The sequence below is a fragment of the Cebidichthys violaceus genome, unplaced genomic scaffold (assembly GCF_023349555.1).
Source record: "Cebidichthys violaceus isolate CVI_PGR_0920_01 unplaced genomic scaffold, fCebVio1.0.p SCAF_7, whole genome shotgun sequence".
Lineage (NCBI taxonomy): Eukaryota > Metazoa > Chordata > Actinopteri > Perciformes > Stichaeidae > Cebidichthys > Cebidichthys violaceus.
In genome coordinates, this window is record NW_027176927.1 from 12958058 (window position 1) to 12976326 (window position 18269).

Sequence of the window (18269 nt, forward strand, 5' to 3'; positions counted from 1 at the left end):
TCTCTGAGATCTTTATGGTCTGCAGGGTGACAATCATCTATTTTACTACTGAAGGCTACTGACCCACATTTGTAACAACTACAGTCATGGACACACCTACAGTACACCCACACACAGAGCTGTCCTCTGATCTAATATTACGCAGCTGTCCAAATAATGGCTATTATTTTTGAGGAAACATTATTTAGGCCCAATTTCTAATGAAAACATATTACTGTCTTGCACAGGGGACTACGGATGGAGTTGTTCTTGTTTTAAGCAAAGCAAAGATACAGTGTTTTTGGCTGCAAAATTCCTTACAGACTTTATTTTGGCAGAACCATGGATGAACCAGCAGCAATGGCTAACAGTCAATAATGGAATGAAATATATTGTTTTAAATTATATTATTTGTAAGGCAAATGATTATTTGCCAAATATTAGTTATATTGTACCGTTTACAGTGAAGAAGAGCAGAGAAAAAGAAAGTGGGATGACATGCAAAATATATCAAGGCCTCCACCCAAAATTACAAAATATGTTGTTTATGTTTGCCTTCCACAGTCACAATGACAATGCTAACAGGCTAATGTTTACCATGGAAGTGTCATATACTGATATTATTTATAATAACCAACAGGGGGTGACTCCTCTAGTGACAAAGTTACCCTCCTTCTCTTTTGATTTATTATCTCAGTCAACATTGTAAATATGAGTTTATGGTCTCAAGTGCTAGTTCAAGTCTTCTTCAATACAGCATTATGTTCATTTAGTAAATTATGGGCCCATTTAGAGGAAAATAGAGTAAAGTAAGGTATGCTTTAGGGCAGTGATTCTCAACTGGTGGGATCTTTGCCTGAGAAAAAAAACAAAAAAAACACTTTTATTTTGAAGGGGATTTTTTATTGTATTCACACTCCTTAACAGTATTAGGCGTTAATGCATTGTAATGCTAATAGACACCCTTTTCACGGTATAGAAGAACACCCGCAAAGTTTGTTTTCATATGCCAATTGAGCGAAACGCAAGTACGACACCGACTACATGAGCTATGGATTTTCTTACATTGAAGACAAAAGAGGACAAAAACCTCAGTGTGTTTTGTGCAGCGAGGTTCTGGCTCAAGAAAGCATGAAGCCGTCAAAACTGAAGTGGCATTTGTTGGATCAATCCGCAGCGGATAAACTGAAAACTATACTTCTGTCAAATGACACTATAAGTAGGTGAATTGAAGACATGTCGGATGACATCAAACAACAGACTACTGCTCGAATTAAGGCAAGTGGTCATTTTGCATTACAAATGGACGAATGTACAGACATAACAAACAAAGCAGTTTTACTCGTTTACGTGAAACATGTGGAACGGTGACTGACAGGAACAATTTCTCTGCACAAGAGAGCTCCCTACTACTACGACTGCAGAGGACATTTTCAGCTCAGGTTCAAACTGCACCATCTTTTCATTAAATACATTTGAGAAGTTGAACATTTAGGTCGCGGCTTGCCATTAAGGGGTCATGGTGGGTCCCGCAGCCAGACCAGTTGAGAACCACTGCTTTAGGGCGTGGCTACCTTGTGATTGACAGGTTGCAACCACAGCGTTGTCTGGTCTGGGAGTTTTTCAAGTTTTCATCAAAGAACCCTTTTACAATGTGTTTTCAATTCATTAAAGTTAATTGTAACATTTTTGATTAGCAAAAATGTCTCGTTTAGTGTTCGGTTGTACATATAGCTCCACTCTGTTTTGTCCCTTCTGGTTGCAAAAAGTCAAGATGGCAACGATAAGAAACCAAGATAGCTACTGCCAAAATGCCAAACTCAAGGCTTTAAAACTGCTGTCCACAAGTCAATAGGTGGGTTGTTGAGAGATTGTGAACCTTATTGTGGCGCTAGAGAAACAGTCAGGGGAGTCATCTGACTGCACCATAACTATCTATACAATTTAATTGAAAATCCATCCAGTAGTTCTCGAGACATTTAACTGAAAAGCAAACTGTGGTGCTAGATGAAAGGTCAGGTGACCACCAAAGTCATGTTTGTAAAAAAAAATGGTATTGCAATCCATCTAAAGTAAAAGATATTTCAGTCAGGACCAAAGTAATGAACAGACTTTGCCATTTCTAAGTCATGGTGCTAGCATGACTAAAACAAGAAGAAAATCTCTGAAAATATTCCATGTATATGATAATTGTGTAAATACCAAAGATGACAAATGTGAGCACTGTTGCCGCAAGAGAAGCTTTTGAAAGTTTCTCTAGGCGTTTAACCAAAATGGAACCACTGAATCAAGCAAACAGAGAAAACAACCTCCGACGTCAAATGGCCCCATGTGTAAAAGCATTACACAGTATTTGCTCTGTCTGCATACAGTCTAAACTGGAAAGAGTAGATGTTGATGTTTTAAAACATTGGACTGCGAAACTGACTTATGAATGTCAAGTTCTTAAACCACCATTTCTTAATGCAGCCAGTTGATTAAGGAGTCCAGAGAGACTATTTTGTTGGCAGAACTGACAGAAAAAAGTAGAAAGTGAACATGTGACAAACTTTACTGCCACTTCAGCTGGCAGTAGCTGAAAATGTTGCTTTTTTCATTCATTATTATTATTGATTATTATTCTAACAGAAATTTGAATCTACAGTTAGCTGGTTTTTTGTTGTTGTTTTTAAATCAAGGGTGAGGTGGTTGGCTACCAAATGGCTAAGTTCTGTATTTTTAGAGCCAAGACTTTGAAGCTACAGCCACACAATAGTCTATCAATGACCTTTGAATGATCTCACACACACACACACACACACACACACACACACACATTCACAAGGGACATCGATATTTTCTCACTGCCTCTGTCTCTGTTACTTTATGATTCACCCAGTATGCCTCACTCTCCCAACTCTCTTCCTGTCTTCAGATTCACAGAAAACTAAAGACCATCTTCGGATGCCTAATCTGACCGGGGGAGCAGTGGTGGGCTGTCAGGGCCAGCTAAGCCTTCTCTGCTGGCCTAAACAGAATCACAAAGTTATAGCTATTTTATAATTTAATAGTAGTATTATACATTTTTTTCCCATTAGCTTATTTTCTCATTGCACAGCTCCTGTCTTCCTCAGTTGCTCTGCTGCAGCTTGTTTTAAGTAGAGCTCTTATCCAATCAGATTCAGCCTCTATGTCTCTATGTAAGGAGAGAGGCCCGAGGTCCTCTAGATAGACCTTGCAGATTAAAGTATATGGGGACGATATTGTTGATTGTCATCATCTTCAACCAATCAGATCTTTAGTTTGACATGTTGGGCGTATTCTTTGACGTGCCAGAGCTGTCTAGGTAGCCTGCTAAGTACTCAGCGCTAAGGTGCGACGTGATTGGTCAGTGGGCCAGCGTGACTTTTGTCAAACAGAAAGCTAGCTAGCAGATCTTAGTGTTTAGTAAGAGTTCAAGTTGAAAGATATGTAAGAAGTTATGACATTGACATGACATTTTTAGCGTTTTTAAATGGACTTCTGGAGAAGGACATTTCCAGAAAAGCTGGACATCATATCAAAGGGTCAGTCAAGCCCACAGCTAGCAGCCCTGACCCAGCATGGAAAAGGATTTGTATGAAAGGTATTTCTAGCTGACAGCGGCGGGGAAGTGTTTTGAGTCTTTACATCTGCAGTAGCGTTTCTACTGTGTTCATTTGTCTATCGTGTCGTTTTTATGAATAATATGAATGGCTCGTGCTCTAGCGTTGCAGTGTCACTGGATTGATTTGTTGCTTTGTTGTCATATAAATATATGTGACTGGTTCTTGTGAGTTGTTCTTCTCATTGTGTTAATTACATTGATATGGACGATATGCATTGTCCGTTAATTACGAAGCATCCCGTCATGCGCGGGGTTATTGTCCGGACAATTGAATCCGTTCGGGCTGTTGTTTCGCCGCTAAGCTAGTTAGCTTAGCTCTCCATGAAGACACGAGCGGTGCCGCAGCCTCAGCTGTTTTTTGTTATTGTTCCGGGTTCAGAGGTCAAAAAGCCTGTTGTCTGTTACGTGAGCACAGTCCACCGAAAACATTATATTTCCCACAATTTAAGCTTCTGCATTTTCCAAATGCACTAGTATTATTCAAACGTATTGTTCGGTTCTTAAGCCTCGTACTGAACGGTTTAATACGAATATGTGTATTATTACACCCCTAGAAACAAATAACCATAGCTGTGGCATCATAATGAGCTTATTAGGACATGGCTCAAGTCTAGTAGGACAGCACAGAAGGCCCAGGTATAAAATGCACAGTCCGCCACTGCGGGGGAGTAAATTGGGGTGGCCAAGGGCCCCTTCCTCTCTTTCTACCCCCTGACGCCCTTGCACAGCACACACCAACCTTTGAACTCTGCCTTACTTTTGATCTCAACTACTCCCTGTAAAGTTTACTCCCTGGCAAAGTACTAAAGACCGACTCTGTGGTAGTTCCCACAACAGTAGGTGTCTTCAGGACCACATTTTGCCATGACAGACTCACAAAGTAAAAACAATACCAACATCGCTGTTGCAACTGGTTAAGTCTCTTCTTTTTAAACAGTTAAATAAAAAAGTCCCACATATGTATTTAAGTCAGCCCTGTCTCCTAAAAATTCCGTTCCCCCAAAACTAAAATACATTCTCAATTACGTTTAACTATAAACTTATTTTCTCCCTGATTACGTTTGTGTTTGGCATATTACAAATACCTTTCTAATCAACATATATTTGCCGTACTCTTTATTATTTTTCTGTGATCTGCCTCGCCTATACCCACGAGTTGTTGCCCTGCGGCCTGTTCCGAGGGCTGACGGACATCACAACGGGGTGCCTCGCGGTGGGGGTGGCTGAAGGCTGCGCGTCCGGCGCCAACGGGTGATTGCCCACCACTCGTAACCATAAAACCAAGTCCCGGATTTTACCCGGGGGACGTTCTGGAGGTATTGTGGCCGGGTGATGTGCCTCGTTGCTGGGGAGGAATGAGCCGAGTGTGGCGGGGTGTTGTGGAGGTGTTGTAATCGGCCTCAATGCTCGGTGCGAAGGAGAGGCGGTGGTGGAGAGGGAAAAAAAGGTTAAAGTGTTAAAATGTTGATTAGAAACGTATTTGTAATACGTCAAACACAAACGTTATCAGGGAGCAAAGGGAGGAAATATGTTTCTAGTCAAACGTAATTGAGAATGCATTTCAGTTTTGGGGGAACTTTGGGGGAAATTTTTAGGAGAAAGGGCTTTACAGCATGTTTATTCCACTTGTAAAAAGAAACATAGCATGTTTCTATTCATAGTAATTACTGGAAGTTAACTGCACTGATTTGACTCAGTGATATAGCACTTTATTTAACAGTAGTGAATGACCGTCAGGGCCAGCAAGGCCTTCTCTGCGGGTCTAGATAGAATCACAAAGTTATAGTTTTCATAAATATACTACATGTATTCTAAATATTCCCAGCAATAATAATACATTTTATTTGTATAGCGCTTTAAAGGTACTCAAAGACACTTTACATGGTAAAAACAGAAACAATAGAAGTAATTACAATAAAAACAAAATAGATGACATAACAGTAAGGAACAACACAAAAAAAAGAAAGAAAAATAAGTAGCTTATTATCTCATTGCATAGCTACTCCCTTCCTCAGTTGCGCTGCTTCCAGCACAGCTTGTTTTAAGTATGGCTTTTATCCAATCAGATTTCACCTCTATGTTGTCTCTAAGTAAAAAAAATCTGCCCGGAGGCCTTCAGAATTACAAGTGAATCGCTTTGCAGTTTAAGTAAATTGGGACGATATTGTTGATTGTCATAGTCTTCAACCAATCAGATCTTTAATTTGACATAGTTTGGCGTATTCTTTAACGAGCCAGAACCTTCTAGCTGGCCTACAAGTACATCAGCATTAACGTGCGACTTGATTGGTCAGTGGGCTAGCGTGACTGTTGTGAAACTAGCTAGCAGAACTTTGTAGTAGTAAGAGTTAAAGTTTAAAGATATGTAAGACGTTTTTACGTGACATTACATTTTTCGAGTTTGGGCATGTTTGGCGGTGACAATCCCAATATCTACTGCCTCTGTCGAGCGGACATTTTAAGCCCTCAAACGCATTGAAACGTATTCAAGAAATACAACTGGGGAGGCTCCACTGTCATCACTGGCGTCGATGGCAATCGAGAAGGACTCTTGCTGGAACTGAACCGCACCGATGTACTTTACAACCATGTCATTAAACTCTTTGTAATCAAAGAAAGGAGGATGGACTTTGTCTTTAAATAGTGAACAGCAGCTTTGGTAAGTGAACTGCTTTTGCTTTTTTACACCTGCAGTAGCGTTACTACTGTATTCATTTTTCTATTCCCTCTGATGTGAATAATATTTGAATGGTGCCCTCGAGAGCGTCGCAGTTTTGCTGGAATGTGCAGATACCTGTTGAATCGTGTTATTTGGATTTTATGTTATTCTACCTGCTTTGTTGTCATATAAATATATGTGACTGGTTCTTGTGAGTTTGTTCTTGTCATTGTGTTAATTTCATTGATTTTGACTATATGCATTGCCTGTTAATGACGAAGCATCCCGTCATGCTGGCGTCATAATGAGGTTATTAGAAGGCAACTGTAGAAGGACAGCAGTGAAGGCCCAGGTATAAAATACACGGCACTGCTAAAACTCAATCTGACCCTGAAATTTCCAAGATGAATCTGGTTTGCAGTCTTTTATAATATGTATTCCTATCCTGCATAGTTGTCTAGGCTTTTAAATCATTGTAGCATGCTAAGGTATTTATGCTGCTTTTCTCTACAGACAATGACACAGCAAAAAAACTAAAAGTAAGACACTTAAACTCTGAAACTGATATTCAAGGAGAAAGGGAATTCTCTGCACATCTTTCAGCAGTGAGCAGCTGAATCCAGTGCTCAGATCACTCATTGATTTAGAGGCGCCAAAAAAATGCTTCAGTCCTCTCTCCAAACTGAGATTGGACCCAGGAGTCCCTGACCGATGATTCAAATCATGGACTTTTAGGGTGCAGACCCATAAATGATGAACATCAATATGGGAAACAGACAGACTACAAACTACAAACCAAGGTAAAACATTCCTTTTAAACTTTTTCTGTTTGCTCAGAGCCAGACTCAGTCAATGACAACCCAAGAGCAGAAAATTAATTTCATCAAAAAAATCCTGGAATGGACAGTCTGTATTTAGTTCAGAACAGCCTGTGCTTATGCTCTTTAAGATACGGTTAAGTCATTTGTAGAGTGTCTTTAGAAGAAAAAGTGGGTGGCTAAGCTGGTTATTTTACTTAGAGCGGAGGAGGTTTCATGACACTTCCTTTAGCTAATGGCCTCCTCCCCTTTACTTTAAAAAACATCTGAGCAACTTCAAACCAGCGTACTTAAATGCTCAAAAAACACCCGCAAGCACACACACACACACGCACAGTAGCCAGGATGCATTTGATATGTGTAGCCAAAGACAACAAAACTTAAGCTACTGCATATTGATTTTTAAATTGATTTTCCAAGTTGAGATTCAAAACTGTATCCAAACTCATTCGTTATTATAATAAAATTGCTTGAAAGTAAAAAAAAAAAAAAAAAAAAACTCTACCTTTTTATATGTGTTGATCACACCTCAGGCAAAGAAATTGAAGTGCACACACAGAAAGACAACTGACTTGTCTGATGTCTGTGAAACACAAACACACCCACATACACACATCAGAGATGGGATGAGACTATGAGCCAGCTGTTAATGAAAGGTTTTGTAAACAACCCACCCTGACATAAAAGCGAGCTGATTACTACTCTTGAACAGAGCGGTGATGGACTGGGATTGCGTTGCTAATACACACACACACACACACACACACACACACACACACACACACACACACAGAGGGAGACTTCATACACCACCATCTCTTTGGAGCCCTGTGGGAGATTGGTATTATCACTGTAGAACATAAATATACACACACACACACACACACACACACACACACTGATAGAGAGGCAGAGAAAGAGAAGTACTCACATGTTACAGTGCAACATAAAAGAGCAGTCTCAACAGTGAGACATTATCATCATCACTATAGTACACAAAGCTGCATACACAGACACTAACACAAACACACACACACATGCCGTACATTCACAAATTCTATTGAAGCACAGCAGGATATTATCATAATCCCCAACAGGTACGAAGCAGTACACCAATCAAGGTCACCTCTGCTGCAGTGAATGGTGAGTGGTTCTGATAACAGCAGACTGAAGGAAATCCAGTTTTTAATCTGCCTACTGACAGGAAGGGAGGAGAGCAAGAAACAAAGAAGAAAAGAACATCAAACATCTAGACCTCTGTGTGTGTAGACAGAGAGATTACAGTTTAAATTATGTTCATTACTTTTTTATGAAGTTTAAGTTTTCATCCTGGGACTCAAAGGTAGTTGACGTTTCTATTTTGTGAATAGGGCATGGCAGGCAGGTTCCCCATGCAAGCTCACATGTTTGTAACCAGATGTGTTAGTGAAGAGGCACAGCTGGGAATTTTACCAAAACAATGCCAGCTGCAATTCTGCTCTGACACCACATTGCTCTCTATTGTTGGAGAGAGCACAAATCAAAAATGAAATTTGGCATTCCAAAACGAAAGAAAATGTCTACAAATACCACCACAAAATGTATCATGCTGATTTATGAATTTATGACCTGATTATGAATTGCCTCGATAAAGCACAAAATCAGTCGGTGGGAGCTGAAAACAAATCTATTGAAATTCTGATCTCTGTTAAAACAACAAGATCTATTCTCTTTCTTCATAAAAATGTTGTTTGAGTTGTTATTGTAGTTCAGCTCTTGACATGTTTTGAAAAAATGGCATTGTGCATAGTGACCGTACAGTATCTATCAGAAGGGAAGAGTTTGTGATATGAAGTACGATTCTTCATTACACAAACGTTATATTATCTCATATCTTCTATTTGTATGGCTCTAGATACAGAATATACTGTAGGTATGATAATCACAGATTCTTTATTGTGAATCCAATACTTTTTCCCATAGCTCTACGTTATGCAGGTTATTACATTGCAAGTGTTACCAGAGATTGCAGTCAATATGAAACTTGTTTTGATTTACTATGGATGTGTTTTCATCTCCACTTAAGAGACAATTCATTATGTATTCACGGATGCAAAGTGTCTATAAATAAGCTTTATAACTTTGTTAATTGCTCAGTGATGCTCTCTCTCTCTCTCTCTCTCTCTCTCTCTCTCTCTCTCTCTCTCTCTCTCTCTCTCTCTCTCTCTCTCTCTCTCTTTTTATGCGTGTGTGTGAGTGTGTTTGTGTGTCCCTCTCTTGCTTTGTCAGCAAATAAGGAGTGCACATTTAGCAAGAGGGAAATTATATTGTGCAAATAATATATAAGGGTTATAGTCCATGAAAATGATGACACATAGTATACAGTTCACTTGAGGATAGACTTCTTCACACCAAATTCAATAATCACAACTTCCTGAATAGCTTTCTTTATAAATGATAAATGATCACCCAGCACACAAAATGAGCCAATCATAAGAAAAAGGGCTTACATAATAAGCCCCCTAAACCAAGTAATGAGATTCTGTCTCTGTGTACACTTAACGTTTGACAGCAATAGCAAAACTGTCACAGGAAGTTTCTTTTATATCTTGCAAAATCAATCACATTCACATATCAGCTGCAGTTAGTGTCTCAAATTCAGCCACCAGCATGGTTCATGCCTAAGTCTGCAAAAATAAATAGCTTAATCTTTCTCTAATACACACAAGCACACCGGGACAACCATATTGCACACCGTCAATTATACTATAAATATCAACAATTCCCCAATGAATTCATGGTTGTGGTAGAACGAAATCAACAGTAGATACATACACTGAAGATAAAAATGAATGCATTCCTTTCTTTTCGCACTTTTCGAGTAACATATAGCGTGTAACCTATAAACTGAAAATAAAAAGATTGACAGAAAGAAAGAAAGCCAGACAGTCTTGTTGGGGAGGAGAGCTAAAATATATGCATCACCTAACATTAGGGGTCACGGTCACCTCACTCAGCATTATGTATGCTAAAGAGTTTCCACGAAAGCTCCACTGGGAGTGATTCACCATTGAAGCGTAGATGGTTTTGGCTTCTTTACTCTCACTTGGTGGGTAAGTAGACCACCAGGCTGATGTCTGTCTGGGTATTGCTTTAAAAGGTGGATTCAGCTGTTTACTGGTTGCACACAAACTCTGCATTGGGGAAACACTTCACAGTTGGATCCAACTGTAACGGGTAGACACCAGACTCATATTTTAGACTTTCTGATCCATGGAGCTGGTGTTAAAGACAAAACCAATGGCTGTTTTCCTTCGTCCAAAGATCACTATGGCAACTGACTGGAGGACTCTTTAAGCAGAGTCCTACTCAGCACAATTCATGTTATTTATATGTTCATGTGAGAACAGGATTTGTAAATGGCCTCCTCTCCTGGAAACAGTGTTTGTGTGCGTTTGTCCTACCTCCAGAGATCTCGTTGGCATCCTCAGGAGGTACAACTGACTCAGTCAGCCTCTCGGGCTTAGTCTTGTCTTCTCCGTCACTCTCACCTCTTTCAGCTGCAGCAGATCAAATTAATCACAAGTTAGCAGAATAGCATAGAATAAGAAACAGTTATTTTAGAGAGTCCCTTCTCTGTTTGGGTCTACATATATACAGAAGCACATAGATATGATACATATAGATTACAATAGAGAAGTGAAGTAGAGCTGAGTAGAATATTGGGGGAAAAAAGAGTAGAGTATAGCACATCAGAATAAAGTTGAGTACAGCTTTACAGAGAAGAAAGGAGGGTGTGAAGATGAGATGGTAGGAAACTGGGCAGAAGAGACAAGAGGAGTATAAAAGTAGTACAACAGTGGTAGTGGTAGTAGTGTACTGTAAAGTCTAAATAGAGGAGCAAAGTAGAGTTGAGAAGACCATAACAGTGTACAATACAATTGAATGGAGAAGTACAGTAGAGAACAACAGAGCACATGGGAGCTACACATTACAGTACTGCAATAGACAGAAGCAAAGAAGCAAAATGCATGAACGCACCTTTATGTCTGCCCTGAAGAGGCCTGCTTTGCTCACTGCCACGGACGCTGATGACACTAACAGTGTAGTCCTTAGAGAGGTTGTAATCTGTTATCAACACCTTAGTGTCAGATTTAGATATTATGATCTCCTTTTGCCGACCACCTGAAAAAGAGAGAGAGAGAGAGAGAGAGAGAGAGAGAGAGAGAGAGAGAGAGAGAGGGGAAGAGAGAAAGAGAGAGAGACAAAGGTTAGACTCATGTATATTTTATCTCAGTGTTTTTCTATTTCTTGTTGCTATATTAAGTTGCTTGGAAGCAAAACATTAGTATTCTCGTGACCGAGCCAAAATTAAGTTAATTCAGCCATGGAGCTGATTAACATCCTCTATTCTGAAGGCAGGCAAACATTATGTTCAAGGTCGAAATAATCTACTTTATAGTGGATATGTTTGTGCATGCATGTCTTTGTGAGGAGCATATATCTTCACAAAAATGTTGAAATGACAAAAAAAACTCCAAAAACAAGACATTTTGTGGTTCAAAATTGAATTCTGTGTTTGATGTTGTTGTTGTTATTTCTTAGGCTTGCGGTTGGAGCTAAGAGACAGATTAAATGTTAGCACTAGTTTTAGAATTTGAAAATACAATTTGTCCCTGAAATAAATTGTGGATCCTCACAAAGAAACAAGTCTGTGTGTGCTTGTTTTCTCCCCTTAGCAGCTAATCGCCATCAGGCCAACAGGTCACATTATCACCCCATTTTAATTTTGACCCTGCAATCAATGCCACCATCAATAAGGTGATTCTGTGCTTCCTCAGCTCTTCTGTCCCTTGTGCCTGCAGAGTGATGATTAATGGCGCCTTTAGGGGAAGAGAGATAAATCCTACTGAAGGGGACAGCAGGTCAGGTGAGGTAGCTGCACGGATCAGTGTTCACTCCACAAACCAGAACCTTAGTCTGTGCAGGGAGACATAACTACTGTCAATCAACCAAATATCTGGGCTAAGAGTGAAAAGGGAGGCATTCCCTGGGTCAGCATATGACAACTGTGAGTACATGACTTTGTTAGGTGATAATAAACTTTTTTTCCACAGTGGACATTTTGGCTTATCATAGTAGAAAAAGCACAGGTGCAATTGATGAAAATAAAAAAGGACTGCATTCCATTTAGGTGAGCCAGTTGCAGATTGCTGGCATGCTTGCTCACTGTCATGGCTTACTGATGGAACTGAACCATCATTAATTAGTTTCACCTGTGTTTTTCCTACAATGACAAATCAAAATGTCTCCCATGACATCCCATTTTTGATGGAAAAAAAACGGCCTAATTATTTTGTACACTCAGTGCGTGAATCCTCCTCTCTCTTTTCTGTCTCAGGCTGAAAGCCACAACTAACACGTCACGTGAAGTGTGAGCTGTTAAAACTTGTACATTTGAGAATAAGCTAATTCATATTCATACCTAGAGTTAAAAAAGTATTAGAAAGCTTGATTCCACGCTCATGTCTGTAAGCTAAATATTCTCTCAAAAAGCGCATTAATAAAAGTTGTGTCATATAATAGAGAAATGTAAAAATGTCTATTGGTTCATTTAGAAGGCCTCACATGCTGTAGCTAGTTCCTGCCGAAAAGTAGCTTTGCATGTCATACATGAGCGGATTGCAAAATTCTGGGAAGTCGCTGCACCAGGCCAAAAAGTTGTTTTAGCAATAAACTCTCCATTAAACCACAAATTCCCATTTTTATATCTATATTTGTAAGGGGATTAAGCAACTGAGATACAAAATGTTAATTAGTGAGCTCCAGAGGTGAACTTTGGCCAGATTCAGGCTAACCCCCCCCCCCGGTAAGCTTATTGACTCCAGGTGTCATGGCTCCATAGTGCACAGACATGAGTGGCACTGATCTTTTCATTTAATTCCTGACAAACAAATAAACACACATTTTCCTTTAAATTAGTTGAAAGTCTTTGAATTTTGCTCTCTAAAGACTTAAGTTCAAACAGCGTAAATACTGATCAGATTTGTTTCCATGATATAAAAAACAGCTTGCAGTTTGTGGGATGACGCAATTGTGGAAAACCCATTCAAATCATCATTATTCCATATTTAGTTTAGTTATGTAGATTTTGGAAGATTGTGACAAAAAGTGATGCTTGACTTATTTTTAATACTGTTGTCACATTCATTTTAAACCAGAATAAATATTTGGCTTGAATTTCATGACATTCTGCATAACAAGAAAGCTTCATCGCAAATGCAAAACAGGTCTGGTACAATAATCAGAAAGCACACTTAGACATGTTGTTTTACCTTGTAGTGGCCAAAAAACATGCATTTAGGTCAACAGCAAAAATACTGTATAAAAATACCATGAGTTACGTTAGAATTAGAAGAAGAACATACACAATGTGGCAAAGAGAGAATAATAACGACAAAAACCTATATAAATGAGCCTCACAACACATATGGTATCAGTTAACGCTACACTCCTCAGTCTTTCTCTTGTCTTTCTTTTTAATGATATGTCATCAGCTTTGATCTGGTGAAATATTTAAAAATGCAATATCCTTACTAATCTCTAAAAGCATCCTTTTAGTAGTCCATCACCATCAACTGCAGCATTTAGCATCTGTTTACAGGTAGGCTAGCATTAGCAGCCTGTTACCTGCTGCTCAGAGATAACACATGAGATTCAGTTACCCTCTCTAACGCCTCTTTTTAAACAGTATTTTAGGGAAAGCCGAAAGTGCCATTAGACGCCTCTATTTCACACAATTAGTGGTCAAAAAATAATCACTTTTTACACCGCTCTATTTTATATTTTAGGTTTTACACGTTAAAAGACTTGGTGAGAACTTGCTGGTCAGTTTGGTAAATGTAGTCTGGTTGTACTTCTTTCTAACCTGCTTGATTTGTCATCTAATGTCCCGTCTGATATTATCCAGCCGTTTTTGTGAAAACTTGTCTACATAACGTTTGTAATGCTGTAATGGTTTAAACAGTCGATCTATACAACAATGCATAAGGTGTTTTATAATGGTGAACTAAATTGCATGGCATAGACTGTACAAAGCAACACCAATGTGTTTCCGTTATCTAGTAAGTAGTTAGTGCGGCAGTAAATCTGCACATTCTCCTGCACTGCGGCCATAAATACTACAACCTAATTAAAACCTCAGAGATTGCGTGGTTTACTTCTTGTACCTCCCAATGCTTGAAAAGCAAACTCACTGTCCAACACCCGAGTCATTCCTCTTGCAGCAACATTGTGACAATAAGTTGCAGTTGCATACAGTAAAAACGAAAAACTTTTTTTTTTTTTTGCTGGCTTTGGCTTTATCTCCGCTGAGATTTGAGAGAGTAAATATAGACATCTGGCACTGATAAATACACAAATATGCAAGTACACACAGACCCAACAACACACTATTTGAATTCCTACATTTTTGGCAGGCTACTTCCAATAAGTGCTCATTTTAGTTCACTTCATGCACTGTCAGAGAATAGAGAATGAAGCTACCGGACAGAGAGGCACAGACTAAAGTTAACCACATTTTAATGCGGGGAACATTGACAAGGGGACAGCGTTTTAAAGAATAGAAGCATTTAAAAAAAAAGAAGCCATTTTTGTTAATAAAAATTAGTCATCTGCTTCGACCTTAAACGTGAATTCTTATCCAGTTGCACTTTAGTTGAGGAGAAAAGGGATATTATGTCGAGTCAAAAGGTTATAGCTGCCACTCTGACAGCTCCTTTTGTGATCTAAAATGGTGTTTTATTCTCAACAAAAGGACTTCAGCCATTGTTGACAAGCTTTATCATGGGTGTTCTTTACCTCATCTGACTCTGACGGGATATCAGGACACAGGACAGTCATCCTCCTTATTATCAAAGAAGGCTTTATTAGCCACATGGTGCGAGGACACTGTGAAAGTTTTTACTGCATTTGCTGAATGCCAGTGAGCTACTGCTGCACTCCTCCCTGAGAGGAAGTGGCCATAAATTTCCTGTTTTTGTTCTCTTTTCAGCTGTCGGAGGCAGCAAGGAATTGTCAGACGAGGCGTTTCTCGCAAAGGGTTGTTTGCGAGAGAGAAGTTTTACGATACAGAGTGCTTATTCAGTCCTACTTATTCATTTTTACAGCGGCTGCGAAAGAATCGTCTACATTCAGCACAGTATTAATACCAACAAAGGTATAAAGATTAATGTGAAGAAGATGTATGACTGTGATGGTAGGCACACTCTAAGTGCATGATGAAGAAGACTTCAGTAGTATAGGGTGATTACTGACTGCACTGTCCACGCACAGAAAGAGACAAGGTCATGCACCGTGTCTGTACTGGTGCAAGATAAAAGCAGAATATCAGGCGTCAATCATGCAGTGATAATGCAGTTTTACGCTGAATGAATGACTACAATGGCTACCGTTGTCTGTCATCTGTCTTATATCCACAGTCTACATCCGGTAAGTCTGACTAGTCCTGGACTGAACTTCATCATGACTTAGTGTATGTCCTACTGTCCTGTGTACCTATCAGTCCCATTTTCAAAAATGTGCTGACAGGCTCCACATACTCAGCAAAAACATTCCTTTGTCTCAAACTTGGCAGAGGTGCAGGACAAACTTTGAGTCCTCCACATCTCTCAAGAGTGTGATCCCTTCAAAGGAGCTTTGATAAGAAGTAAATTACATAATCCTTCCTGACAGACAGAAAATCCAAGTCATAATGGGATCCTTCCCCCTCAAATTTAAGTTAAGTCCTACTTCTTTGGCATAGAAGTGTGTGTGTGTGTGTGTGTGTGTGTGTGTGTGTGTGTGTGTGTGTGTGTGTGTGTGTGTGTGTGTGTGTGTGTGTCTAAACAGCAAAGTGATCCTACCTGGCGTACTGTTGTAAAGGAACAGAAAGCTGTCAAAGTCTCCTTTGGGTTCCTTCCATGAAACAAGGAGTTTGCTTGGGCTCAGCACTTTGAAACGCAGCCTCCTTGGAGCTGGAACTGAAAAACAATTAGCCACAATTAAATCAGCTTCAATAAAGCTAGGGAATGATTGGAATTAAAAAATATGTTGATGAATGAAAGTGATAATCAAAACGTTCCCAGCCACCAGTCAACATCTGTTAACATGACAACAAGTCCGTGGTTAAACCCAGAAACAACCAAAAGAGAAACCAAAAGCTTCACCCCAAAGAGACACAAATCAAAACAACTCAGAGGAAACAAATAAATGGATGCACAGAAGGACAGAGAGAGGGCTGAGTGAATTTCCATTTTTACAGTTCCTGTATCCACGAGAGCAACACATAAAGAAGCAGGTCGGCATGGCATACAGCTCAGCTTCAGCTCAAAACAGCATGAAAGAGGTTTTAAAAGGCACAGATTTAGAAGAAACCATTTCCAGTTAAATTCTCTTTATAAGATATTTTCCAAGGACAAGTCAGGAGAGATGATTTAAATTTCTGTCACAAACAAGTGAAGAGAAGTAAAATAATAATAATTAGAAGAAGCAGTTTCTGCCTGTGCCAATGCACGGTACATTTCTGATCTATATAATATCATGGAGAAATGATTGGTTTACAGAGCAGCATCTTCAGCAGCTCATTTTACTTTCCAGCCTTCTGTCAATGAAAACAGATCTGCAGTGGCCTGTAAAAAATGATGGCAACAGCAGCCATTCACTGCATTTGTGTGCGTGCACTCTGGGCTTCTTACAGACACACTTAGACAGCTTGTTTTGAAGAATGAAAATAAATGTGGAAGAATATCATAAGAGAATTTGACTGTTTTTAATCTACAGACAGAGACAGACACCTAAAGAAAAGAACAGACAGCGGCAACAGTGAGTGTTATAGAATAGTACAAATTCACCTCAAATGAAAAACTGCGACACATATCACTACTTCACTGTTTTGCTACATCATCCTATGTTAGTTTATACGTACAAAGTATTCACCACAAACCACAGATTTTGAATATGTTTCTACAAAGTTTCTATAAATGACTAGACACTGTCATCCATAAATCTGATGACACTGCCAATGTAAAGTGACTTTACCTGTCAGCACTTTCTTTAAAAACATGTCACGGATATGTTCAGGATAGCCCTTAATAAGTAGAAGATTTCAAAGACTGATATATAATTAAAAAAATAGTAGAATTGAAATACATCACAATTCTTTATAATCATTTAGAGCTTTGTTAAGTAGAATACTAATGTGTCGGTGGAAACAAAAACGTTTTAATTTTCTTCTTTGCAGCAATCTATGTGAATGAAGACCTAGAGCATAACCTCTGTGTCTGGAGGTATCTCGGGAATAACAATATTGAGCTACACTTGAAAATGCCAAATAATCCCTTTCAGCTGTAATAAACTTTGAAGGACCCCTAACTAACTGCCGATCAACATTAACGATTTAACAACCTACAAAAATTGATGCTGATCTGTCGATTAACGGCATATGATGAATTTCTAAAGAGTGCTGACATGTAAAGACTGTACATCAGGCATTACGGAGAAACTGTGCAGAGAAAAAATTAGTGACATGATGTTGACAAACCTGAGGTGTACTGTGCAGGATTTTCACTCGGTGATGAGAACAGACCTCAGTCTTTCTCAATGGAAAATCCCAATCAGGTCATAATCAGAGGGCACAGCATTTTCCAAATTGCAATGTTGTTGTTTTGTAAGCAGAAAAGTTAGACATGCTGGACTCAGCTTTGTTAATTTCCACATTTTAAATAATGATGACCATAATTATTGTCTCTGCTTACTCATCACAATTGATTGATTATACAACAAACAAATAGTGGAATAAACTTTACTGATTTAGTTTACTTTTACTAAATATGCTGGCATGTTAATAATCTACATAATTAAAATATATAGATGTTCTAACCTTTCTTCCCTAAAATCAATTATGAAGATTAAAAAGTCTACGCCCCAAAAAAAAAAAAAAATCAGCATTGACTTTCCTTCCAAACATCCTAAATATTTTAGCCAAGTTAAAGTCAAGTCCCAGTTAAAGAATCCAAAATAACAGAATCCAGTCTCAAGTTTGCAAACAAGGGCAACTTAAACTTGTCACCAGATCTTATGATTCTGTTTGATCTGTTTGATCGACACAGTGCAGCACTTCATAGTTTGTTTATTAAGATATTTTTTGGACTTTTTGCTTTTATTTGATAGT

At 38.9% G+C, this 18269-nt stretch overlaps 1 protein-coding gene across 2 annotated transcripts in view; it reads right to left on the bottom strand.

Moving 5' to 3' along the window:
• col14a1a (collagen, type XIV, alpha 1a) overlaps positions 1-18269 on the bottom strand; it is a 128796-nt gene that overhangs the window by 100613 nt on the left and 9914 nt on the right. For both annotated transcript variants that reach the window (XM_068735801.1, XM_068735800.1), the window contains 3 exons: positions 15964-16080; positions 11102-11245; positions 10525-10620 (listed from right to left, as the gene is read on the bottom strand). In XM_068735801.1, coding sequence (XP_068591902.1) covers positions 10525-10620; positions 11102-11245; positions 15964-16080 — 357 coding nt within the window. The remainder of the gene's footprint in view (positions 1-10524; positions 10621-11101; positions 11246-15963; positions 16081-18269) is intronic.